The sequence below is a fragment of the Gopherus evgoodei genome, chromosome 3 (assembly GCF_007399415.2).
Source record: "Gopherus evgoodei ecotype Sinaloan lineage chromosome 3, rGopEvg1_v1.p, whole genome shotgun sequence".
NCBI lineage: Eukaryota > Metazoa > Chordata > Testudines > Testudinidae > Gopherus > Gopherus evgoodei.
This window is the reverse complement of record NC_044324.1, coordinates 219,125,791-219,138,278: the sequence shown is the minus strand read 5'-3', so window position 1 is coordinate 219,138,278 and position 12,488 is coordinate 219,125,791. Positions and strand designations below refer to the sequence as shown.

The window sequence follows — 12,488 nt, the reverse complement described above, 5'->3', positions numbered from 1 at the left end:
ACTGAAATTACACTCCCTCCTAAAACGTGAGGTTGCCAAAGATCACATTTCAGGATTTGGGCCCTGATCCTGCAAGCCTGTAGCATGAGATAACTTCAGCATGCATGCAAAGCTTCACTGAGGTCAGTGGGGCTCCCCGTGAGTGCAACAGCCTCCCCACATGCTACGTGTTGCAGGAGGGGAACCACAATGATTATGTCTACAAACCACCCCCCTGACTTTTTTATTTGATAAGAGGCAGTGGCTTTTCACACATACGGATACTATTCTACTGTCTTCCCAGATTGGAACAAACACACACCACTGTAAAGGCAGATTTGTGATCTATTGTACACAGCTGTAAAGCAAAGAGAAGCACAAACAATGATAATTAGATCGAATGGTAAGGTACAGGCAAGGGACTTCAATATGAAAGCTCACTGGCTTGTGTTCTAGGATGCTACAGCTTTATTTCACATTTTAAAGGTCAGATAAAGAATAACTTCAATATACAGGGGTTAAGTAAAGGATCAATTTACAGCATATTTTTTCCTGTGGGCAAGGGGGTGAGGGAACAGAGATTACTCTAATCTCGTATCATTGACCCAGAACGTGTTGCTAGGCAGGTGGCTGGGGATTGCGTCAAAACCCTTTCATGGATAAGTCTCTAAAGAGTTTCCACTGAATGTCACTACGGATTCTAGTGAAGTATAAAGGCAATACAGAGGAAAAGGGAAGGAAAAACATCAGTAGTAAACATAATTTAGCTTACTAGAAGAATCTATGACAAACTATACTAAACTATGAATTTTACAGCACAAGTAGTTACATTATTTAAAAGGAGTAAACGGTTGGTTAGTTTTCTACCCTGCTTTTCATTAAAGCTAACCATTCCATTATTACCCTATATGTATTACAAAAACTCAGGCAAGATGAGATCCCTTCAGTATAATACTGGAATGGCTTTCAAAATATTTTCAATCATGTCAAAAATGTTATTTCCCAAACTGCATTGTTTGACAGCCCCCAAAGGTAAAAATTTACTTCAGATTAATAAAAGACAAACATGATGGACAGAATCAAAGGGCGTGGATGCCTTTGAAGGCCCAGGAGTGAGTTTACCTTGCGCTATTACTTCAACACTAAGGTCCCTTCACACACGACTGATTGATAGTGAAGAGTATAAAATATAAAAAAAGATTGAATGTGGACTCAAAGAGAAGTGAAAACCAGTCTGCACACCAACGCTGGCATGTTGAAATATGTGTTAAGTGATTTCGCATTTGGGGCTTTACTGTGGTTGATGATCTTTGGAGAAAAGCGTAGGTTTCAAACCTGTAAAGAACATCCTGGAGCAGCATTTCACATTACATAAACACACAGAATGATTTAAGAAACATATTCCTCCCAACTTCCTAGTTAAAAGAAACTGATTTTTTTTTCTTTAAAAAAGGAATTGCAATGGAATACCTTTCCTGAGAGGAGAAAACACGCGCAGGTACTTTGTGAATAACACCTCTTGGTTATAGGGACCTAGACTGTACTGAAAATGTTATAGAGAATAATAAAATAGAGAGCAAAGAACTAGGGATGAATTTTGCAGGGATATCTTTGATCACCTAAGGCTTAAATGTGACAGAAACGCTACACGTCCAATGAGCTGGAGGACTGAGAAGCAGATAGCCACACAGCCGGATTCTGCACTATTTAATTATTTAACTATTTGTTGTTGTTATTATTATTATTTATTATTATTTATTATTATTATTATTATTATTATTATTACATTAGTACCTAAAAGCCCAACCCAAGTTCTGGGCTCCACTGTGGAAGGCACTGTACAAACTACAGTTCCTGCCCCAAACTGGTCACAATCTACATAAATAAGACAAACAAAGGTTGGGAGAAAAGTAGGATTATTATCCCAGTTTTCTTCTTGCACCCCCTCTGCAGCATGGAGGAGGCCTGCCCAAGCAGACAGTGAGTAGAGATTGCTAAGGGGTTCCCCTGTGGGTTTGTACAGAGTAAATTCACAAGTGCCAAATAATGTTTAGGAAGGCAGGCACTAGCATGTTTGAAGAACTGCTGGGCCTAAGGCCTCCTTACTCAGTTTTATTATGCAAATGCAATTCCTTTACAGCAAAATCTACTTATCCAGACTTTGCCCAGTTGGTCAGAATTTGGCCTAATAAGAGAAAACAGGAACTGCACAGCAAGATACTCCAAGAGGCAATGTGGAAGTTACAACAGTTCTATACCCAGTAAAATATGTAGCAACATGACATGGGGAAATAAACAGATGCATAGGAGAAACATCAACATCTGGAAACTGTATTACTGCTATGAAACCGTCAGTTTAATCATATGGAAATAAGGCCACCTATCTTACAAAAAATACAACTAGTCTTTTGACAAATTAGAATAAAAGTAACTATGCAGATTTGTCGTAGTTGTTGGTCCCAGGATATAAGAGAGAGACAAGATGGGGTGAGGTAGTATCTAGGTCCAGCAAAAGATATTACCTCACCCATATTGTCTCTTTAATAAAAGTAGCAGTCATGAGTCAACAGCTTGGGTCATCAAGAAAACTGGAAAAAGTGAGGAGACGACATTTAGGTGATTTAATGAAAATGACACAGTCTCAATTCGTAGTCACAGGATTCCTTCAATTGATCCAGACAAACTCATACAGACAAAGCAGATGAAGGCATATTACCTTGCTTTGCGAATGTACAGCTGGGGACAATGTTGGTGCCTGTGGCACACAAACAAAGTAAAGTCCACATCAACTGTCGAACCTGGAACACTCGTCATCTGCTCAAAAAAACCTCCTAAGCCTGGGCCTAAGAATGACAAAAACAAGTTAAAAACTATAAAGGAATTTCACCAAGAAATTTCTTAACTCATTAGTAGGAATGTTTGAGCAAAATGTGATTTCAAATTTAGGCCATGATACTGCGCTATGCTCTACTACCATGGCAGATCAGGACCATATACTGTTAACCTTTTTATGTAACGTTAAGCAATATAGCTAAGATTATGCTTTTCGAAGTATAAAATGGTACATTAGGATTAGTTCTTCCGCAGGTCTAGAGGACAATCACTTCTGTTAATTTCTTGAAAACCATACAATTGTATTAATCATAATGATACGTTAGACTACACTAATTGTTTTAAGATTAAAATAATATTAAATAAACTCTTACCTAAATCCACATCATTTGGTACGAAAAGAAGAATAAAGTGCACTTCTGGTACTGCCTTAAAAACTGTCCTGGACAAACAATATTACTTTATTTAGTCTCAGTAACTACACACATCAAATTTAGCAGCAAGTCTCTTAAAGAAAGAAACTTTGTTCTCCAATGCCTGAATTTTCCCTCATAAATGCACATGGCTAAAAAATTAAAATGTGATTTCTCAAAAAAGATTACATGAAAATTATTAAGGCCTTTTCACTGTTTTTTCAACCCCATTTCTCTGTTTAATCTCCTAATTCTGTGATTTCATATAGCTTTCTTTTTATATCAGTTCCCCAGTGGTTGAAAAATTAAAGATGCCAGATTTCTGCTGACATATATTTGACCTGCATCTGGATGAGCTGGCTTCAGGGGTGAACGGACTTACCAGTACTGCCAGAGTCCTGAGGGAGGCGTGGCCTCAACTGGAAGAGGTGGTGTCTCTCAAGATTTCAAGGCCCTGGGGCACCGGCTGTGGCTGGGAGCCCCAGGGCCTTTAAATCAACCCAGGGCGCCCAGCTGCAGAGGCAGCTGGGAGCCCCCGGGGCTCAGGGGCAAATTAAAGGGCCTAGGGCTCCTGCCACCGCGGAGCTCAGGGCCCTTTAAATCCCCACTGCAGCTCCAGCTGCCGGAGCCGCGGGTGCGATTTAAAAGGCTCTGGGCTCCCTGCAGCCGCGGGAGCTCTGAGCCCTTTAAATCCCGGCCCCAGCCCGTCTGCCAGAGCTGCGGGCGGGATTCAAAGGGCTCTGGACTGCCCGTAGCCGTGGGAGCTCTGAGCCCTTTAAATCCCAGCCCCAGCCCAGCCGCCGGATCCGCAGGCGGGATTCAAAGGGCTCTGGGCTGCCTGCTGCGGTGGGGAGCCCAGAGTCCTTTAAGTCTCCGCCACGGAAGCCGGTGCGGTCCAGCATGGTGTACTGGCTCTTGCCGGTATGCCGTACCAGACCATACCAGCTTACTTTCACCTCTGGCTGGCTTTTACAGTTACAGGATAACTGTAAAACTGACAGAAACAGCACCAAAGGCAATTTACTCTATTTATGTAGGGATGCTGTGCGCTGAATCTCACTGACTTAACCAGCACTCTGTTTGTGATTTGAGCAAGCACTTTGCTGTATTGTATTATTTGTACTGCATGGTCTGTACCTAACAAACATTTCAGAGGATAACCTGCAGACAATGATTTTTCAGAAATATCCACAGCTTTTAGGCTTCCTGCACAACTGTGCACTACGAACCTTCTTCTCCCTCCACTCGAAAAAAACAATTTGTCCCAATGACCACATGATATTTATGTCAAGAATAAAAGCAAAAGATATAGCAAGAGATTACACTGTTAGGATTACAATATTCAGAACTGTAAGAGTCTATCTCTGAAATCTAGAATGTATATCAGGCTACACACAGTTGTGGCATATCATGTCACATACTGAAATTGTTAAGAAATTTAGTGTTTTTTTATTTAATATAGACCTTTAAGCTTTTTTTGTTACATCACTATCTTTTAATTCCACAGTCTCTACAGATGAGACTTAGTAGGAAATTGCACATGCTTCACTATGCATCAGCTTACACATCAACTCACCTAATGATTTCTTGGGCACATCCAACTGCGTATTCATCCTTTGCCACAAAAAGATGCATAAACAGTGTATTCAGAGGCTATAGTACAAAGAAACGAATGAATTAAATAAAATAAAATCACGCAAATAGTGTTTTAAGTAATTAAAATCTTAATTTACAAATTTAATTGCCGATCCTATCAGTACATACTTATGTGAGTAACTTGACACACATAAGTAGCTTCATTGACTAAATGGGACTAACTGCATGGGTAAATTTACTCATGTGTATAAGTGTCTGCAGGAGCAGGGTCTTGATGATTGGATTTGTGTGTGTGTCTCTCTCTATGCAGTAAAACAACAACAAAAATCCCAAACATTTGACTTACACTAAAGTTTAATATTGCTGTTATAAATTTTAAAGCACCAGAGCTACATTTTTAATTTAACAAAACTTGATTGAAAATACTTTGTAATTTTTTTATACAGAGAACAAAATAATCACACATTTCTAAAACAGTTATTCTGTAAAATGAGACCCAAAAACATTGCTACCATATGAAAATGTACGAATTGCCTGAATAATTCACATGTGACTTGGCTATTCTTTACGTAATGCAGCCATCCCAAATTCATGCCAATAAAACCTTTACACTATATCATCCTATATTAGCTACACTCATGTTTACCTCTCCATCTAGAATAGGGTCAGCCTAAAGATTCATACTTGGCATATACAGCTCTGCAGAGCTAACCTTACAAATGTCAGTCAGAGAAGTACTCCTGAAGTGGAGAGGGAAACTAAAATTTGCTCAGCAGTTTTGTCCTTTCATCCTTATTCCAAATGGTGAGACAATGAAAGCTTCGCTTAGACAGAGAGACAGAAAGATCACTTCTTTCAATGTTTTTTCCTTTCTTCTTTGCCTTTTAGATAGGGATATTTTACCTGATCCGCTGAGTATTTTAATCCTTAATTAAAATCTAAAGGCTAGATTCACCAATATGCAATGTAGCCAGAACATGGTTCCAGCAATGCAAAGCAGCCATAAATATGGAATAACTGGCCAACTAAACTGGATTTACTATTGTTTTGCATTGCTGGAGCAGCAGGAAGCAGCCAGAGTATACCAGTGAACCTGGCCCTAAATGTCAGAATCCACTTCTAAAACAGAGATGTCTCCCCTCCACCTCCTTTTTTCTTTTTTTTAACGTATAGTATTATGGAAGAGAGAAAGATGGAGGAGAGAGAGAGGAAAGAGAGACTGGTCTGTTAAAGAGGTCCAAGTGTAGGACTGGGAATCAAGAACTTCAGTTCCAGTCCTGGTTCTGAGTAGGGATGTTAACCTAGACATCCCTGCCAAGTTTCAGTCTGAGTAATTATATTCTGCCCATGGAAATGCCCCTGACATTTTAATTGGATGTAGCATACTTTACTTTATGACCTTAAACTATTTTAGTGTTGCTGCGCTCTGAAAAAGAGACACTTTAAAATTGAATTTTTTGAAATTCTATTTTATGATATGCCTTAATCCAATAAAGCACTTAAGCATGTGCTTAACTTAGCTTTCACCTGAAGTCAACAGGAATACTCATGTGGCTATAGTTAAACACATGATGAATTGCTTTTCTGGATCAGGACCATAAAAAACATTTAAAATGATATATCCTCAATTTCAAAAAATCCTCTTTTTAAAAATATAAAAAAGGGTTCTTCTGCGTTTTGCCCATGTTCAGAAAGGACTCAGGGCAGGAATGGGAGCAACAACAGCACACATGCTCAAGCTTTCTCTTTTCCACCTTTTCTCTGTACACACTTCTCCTAACTGTCTCTTCAGGTTCAGTCACAGCTTTGCTGATGATGATATTGGTAAGCACCCCATGCACTGCCTGGGGAAAAGCATGCACCATCAACAATACAGTGGGATCAACTGTATTCAAAATACTGTCAAGTGTACAAAGAAAACAAACTGAAAAAAACATAGCATTTTTCCCTTTGGTGTCTTCAGTTATTAAAATAAACTCTTAAAGTTATTATAACAGTATACAAAACAATTTCAGATGGCAATACTGGAGTTGATAGTTTCTTTAAAACAGTTGCCTAATATCACTAGTGGATAACATTATTTCTAGGCAGTTTGCCTATCACTTGGATAATTTCAGTGTTGACAACTCCAGATGGTCAAAAATCATGAGATTGGCTGAACAATAATACATTTTGGTTTCTCTATTTGCCTTCTGGGTTTTGAGCCTTTAGAATTCAAATTTTTCAGCTTTTCTCCACAACCACAAAGGGCTAGAAATGTCCTTTTCTGAAAAAAGGAAAGCGGAAATTCTCGCTTAATGATTTGACTCCAGGAGCTAGGGCTTTCAGAAAAATGCCAAATATAGCTAAACTCTCAATAAAATTCTAAGAGCTGGCAATACTGTAAAAACTTACAGTGCTTTAGGATGAGAGGCAATGTTATAAAATCTAATATGTTATAATTTTCGAGCGCAGAGAAAGTTTAGGACCCCAAGTGATGTACTTTCAGTGAGTCAGAACATTTGTGTAGAACACCCCATTAGCCAACTTAGTCAAACAAAGAAATCACTTGGAATGGAAAACAAACAAAAATCTCCAGTAAAAGGAATACCATTTTCTATACTGATCTTTCCAAATCCCAGGAAATAGCAATACATGTAACAAGGGTAATACATCTCTTTAACACTGGTTGCAATTTAATTGTTTTCCCCCCTATATTGTTCCAAAAATTGAACACATACAATATTCAAAAGGACCAAAATGAAAACCAAGTTGAGGTCCCTCAAGTGAAACACATCTGAAAAAAAAAATAATTACTTACTGTGCACTTTTCATCACTGTAGTTTTCATGTAAGAATGATTCCCAATCAGCTTGATCAACAAGATTCCAATTTGGATAGTCCAGAAATGCAGCATGGGCAATAACCTCATTCTTCTCATTGCTGAGTGTCACAGCAAAGTTAGCTTTTTCTCTGCAGAAACAATTTTGATTTGCAAAAGTTAAAGAAATGACAAAGAAGATTCAGAAAGTGATTTTAGATTTCTTAGTCTTCAGGTTAACAACTGTTCAACAGCACCATGAGGGAACCAGAGGATAGGGTCGCCGATACTCACTATACAAACACTTCCTGCCAGTAAATCCATCTTCTCTGTGGGATCATGAGAGTTTAACAATCACATTTTCAAAACTGGTGACTGATCTGGGGTCCTCTGATTTTAGATGCCCAACTTCACGGAATCACAGAAGAGATCTGAAGAGGTCATGTAGTCCGTCTGCCTACGCTGAGGCGGGATTAAGTATACCGAGACCATATAGCTGAGCCGTATTGGACCCAGTTTTCCAGAGGTACAACTGCAACTCCCACTGACTTCAGCTGGAGCTGTGGGTACTCACCACTTCTGAAAATCAAGCCCAAGACTTCTTAAGCTGGCACAGAAACCGAAGCACCTAAAATCAGTGGACACTTTTGAAAATATGGACCATAAAGCTGTGTCTGATTTCTTACTGGGTATTTACTGACTGCTCTATTATCCTACACATGACACAAGTAGTATGTTATCCATAACTCAGAGAACAAAGGAACAGCACCTTCTGATTCTGTGAACTTTGGGTCCTCTTGCTGTAAGGCTGGAGGTGCTGGTAACTTGATGTAAGTGAGAAAGCTGTTTAGACAAAGATTGTAGCTTTTTAAAGTTAAGAATTGGACACTAGAAAGTGTGTTTTATTTTGTTTTGTTTGTAACCATAATTACCTCATTTACTCTTGCTTAGTATCACTCAGTGGCACCGGAATAGGAGGGGCCAGGGCCCTCTCATTTTTTGGAAGGACCCTGACCCCTTCTCTTCCTCCCGAGGCCCTGTTCCCCTGACCAGGCTGGCACAGCAGCTGCAGCCCCACCAGGGTCCTGGGCAGCTGTGGGGTGCCATGCTGTGGACCTTCTACCTGCCCGGGTTAGAGGGGCCCAAGAGCAGCCCTCAGCCTGAATCCCCACCCCGAATCCCTACCCCACGAACCCCGCACCCAGGGCAGGAGGATCCGTGGCTCCCCTCAGCTGCCTGCATGCAGCTCTTACCAGGACCTGGCTCCAGCTGGGGGGTGGGCACAGCCCGGAGATGGTAAGAGCAGTGAGGGCATCTGTGGGCAGCCGTGCCATGGACCCTCCACCTTCCCTGGGCCAGGGGCCTGTGGGCTGCTCTTGGCCCCCCCACCCCAGGCAGCTGGAGAGTCTGTGGCTCCCGACCTGCTCTGGCTTGGGACAGGGCCTCAGGCGGAAGAGCAGAGGTAGGGGGCCCTGGCCGCTGACCCCCCCCAGTTTTGGGTAGGTTCTCTCACCCTTGGTATCTATGTTCCTTATTAAGAAACATATTCTTAGTTTTACTATGAATTATCTCAGTGCTGTTATATTGAAACAAAGTGAGAGTAACAGGATACTGACAGAGACTTCTCTGGGGAACTTGAGAACAGGAGTTCACTGATTGTTACCGGCAAGACAAGGTTAAGACTGGCAGAGTCACAAGGCAGGGAGCTGACACACAATCCAGCAAAGCTCTCTCTTGCTGAAGCAGAGGTAACACGGTGGCTTATGATTTTGGGTACCTTGAGGAGAATGTCATGTATGTTCTTAAAATGTTGCTACTTACAAAAGATAGATGACATTAATCCTTCCAAACGTTTTTTCAGTAAAATAGCTGCTGAGACTGATAATACCAGAAATATCATGTGATTCTGTTCTTCTGACATTGACCACTTCTGTATTTCCTCTTGCAGAAGTTATTGCAGTCATTTTATACACTGTAGCAAAAACAAAGCAAACACTGCTGTTATGGAATGTGAATGGCTTCTGCAGTGATTTCAGCCATGAAGTTAGTTATTCTAGACGTGATTTTCAAAGGGAGGAAGGGAGTTAGGCAGTTAAATCCTAATAAAAATCAATGAGATCTGAGTGCCTAACTCCTACAGGCCCCTTTGAAAACCACAGTCTCAAATTGGATGTAGTATAATGGTTACCACCTAAAATATTACTGTACAGTGAGGGAATATTTTTAATGGCCAACAACTGCATGAAATGGTTTCACATTTAGTTGTAGACATTTCTATAACGCTCATCATCATAGTATCCAACCGTTTCAAACTATTTGTCCAAAAGCCAAGTTTTCAAATCAGTAAGATTATTTACATTTCAGGAAGAGTGGAAGGCTTTACTGAATAGCCCTAACCCTGGATGCAAATAAAAATCTATTTTGCAGTTCCATGCAGTGTGTTTGTAGTGTTCTTGTAACCCATTTTGTCTTTTGTATACCTAACAGTTTCATAATATAGAATGTGATATGAATTCAGTCCAACTGTGATTAACCAACAAAAACTTACTGTAGTTATCTTTCAATTCTGTTGCCACCTAACATTAAAGTTTAAATGTATACATACCCAATAATGTCACAATTTAAAGTAAAAAACCCCAAGCATTAAGGTATGCAAATGAACAGTTCAAATACCACCATAGTTCATACAATAACTCACATACAAGATTATATGTAAAATATAACACTGCCCAGTCAAAAACAAATAAATAAATAAATCTTCACTGTGCTCGCCATCCTCACCCAGACTCTAGCTATAGACTAGAAAAACTTTTATACTCATACCCTACATCATATACATTTCCAGTATCAGCTGCAGCCCCAGGCAAACCACCACCATCCCGAGTATGGCCCACACATCCTCTCTCAGAACATCTACCAGCACACCTGCGTAATATGGGGCAGAGACACCAACATCTCATCTGATATCGTCCCCTTTATAGAATAGAGACATGAGCCCACCCCAACTTCCCATTATAGTCAAGAGGCCACACCATGCAGTATAAGAGGTCCCAGTCCTGCATGTTTATATTTGCGGATCTCTATGCTCGCACAGAGACCAGCTTGTTTGAATGGAATTACATTGATGTGGTTCTCTGAGCAGAATAGGGCCTTACTGCCAATATACATTCCAGAACCAACATCTTCCCATCCACCATTCCAGTATTGGGCAAAAGATCCAGTCTACCCCATCCACTGTCCCTACTGGAACTGGGAACCTCACTTTACCCTCCACATTCACCATCTTAATGAGTCAGACACCTCACTTTCCAGATACAGACTTCTCATCCAGCATTACTCATTCCATGCTACACATACACTAGAGGCCACTGATCTCAGACTGCCTCATTCAGCAGAACAGTGGAGAAGAAAATGGCAATGACGTCTGTAGAATTAATTATATTTTCCTGCGTAAACAATATTTTAAATAAATGTCTTAAATTATAATACTTATGATGACAGATATATTTTGTTAGAGAGTTGATAATTGAGAGATGAGTGTACTGAGTAGAATGAAGGCTGATTTTTAGAACGGGCAAAGAGAAGGCTCTACTTAATACACATTTACTTAAAAGGTTGTATGCACTGAACTTGAATATTTATCTACTTTCCCTTAACTGTTCATGTCCACACTTTTAAACTGATAGGCTTTTTAAGAATTGTAATTGTACCATATACCTCAATTTTAACTTTTAATGGTAAGCAGAAACTTTAACTCTAAGCTTGTGGATCACTGTCAACATCCACTGCAGCCGCACTGATTTCTGCTCCCAGCAGCCTCCACACCCAGCGCTGGCTCTGCCCCCAGAGACCATCACACACCTTTGCCAATCCTGAAAACCAAAGGGGTATTGTGTCTATTTTTGTTTGGGCTGGGGAGGTGCAACCAAGAATTGTAACTGAGAGTGGGTGACTGTAGGGGGACATAGCTCAAAAAGTTTGAAAACTGCAGGACTATCCTGACAGTGGGCTGTTGGGTTTGAGAGAGAGAGAGGACTCTGGGAGTGGGCTGAGGTTTGGACTTAATAGGGGCGAGCTTTGGCCTTATGCCGTCAGTCTGGGCTGCATTTTAGAACAAGTGGGGAATTCATTATCTCACAGGAGCAAGCCAAAGGGAAGACTAGCACAGATCTGCTGTCTGGAGACGACTCTGTGGTGGTGATCCTGTTGCATTCACAATAATTGCTACACTACCACAAAAATCTGACCTTTCTACCCAACAGTCCTTCAACAGGCTGGCTTGCCACTGGCACATGGGTCTGCAGGTGCCAACAGGAGTCCATGGGAAGTGGGGCTGCAAGGACAAGGGACGAGCCAAGTGGCAGCTAGCCAACCTGTTTTCTCCATTGCAACCCCTTTCCCATGCCCGTCCCGCCTAGCAATATAGGGAAGAGCAGGATGGCCGCAGTCCCCAGCACCTGGGTGCTCATGACCCTCTGGGCGAGCTCTGGCAGCTGCAGTTCCCGAGAGGGCCGTTAGGGGGCAGCGCAGAGCAGGCGCTGGAAAGCGGACCCGGGGGAGAGAAGGCGGCAATGGGACGCGCTGCATGCTGGGAGTTGTAGTCTCCGTGGGGGGGACGCGTAGTCCCAAGTTGAGGGGAGCTGTACGATATGGGGCCCCGGTTTGCGGTGTCCCAGTCCCGTCAGCACCTCCTCCCCGGACTCCCAGAGCGTCGCGGAGGTTCCGTCGGGCGCGGTGCGTCCGGTGGTTCCCCCGGGTCAGCGCTGAGGAACCGGCGACGACTCACCTGCGACGTAGCGGTTCCGCCGCAGCCGCTGGGAGACGCGCGGCCGCCGTTACTGTGGCAACAACTCGGGCGACGCTGCGCGG

The 12,488-nt window shown here is 41.8% G+C and overlaps 1 protein-coding gene across 1 annotated transcript in view; it reads right to left on the bottom strand.

Moving 5' to 3' along the window:
• Positions 1-12,474, bottom strand: part of CFAP61 (cilia and flagella associated protein 61) — a 189,331-nt gene extending 176,857 nt beyond the window's left edge. Inside the window, 6 exon segments of the mRNA XM_030558110.1 lie at positions 2,696-2,822; positions 3,186-3,253; positions 4,801-4,877; positions 7,621-7,771; positions 9,441-9,591; positions 12,406-12,474. Of these exon segments, the coding sequence (XP_030413970.1) occupies positions 2,696-2,822; positions 3,186-3,253; positions 4,801-4,877; positions 7,621-7,771; positions 9,441-9,583 (566 nt within the window). The 5' untranslated portion in view covers positions 9,584-9,591; positions 12,406-12,474.
• Between the last annotated feature and the right edge of the window lie 14 nt (positions 12,475-12,488).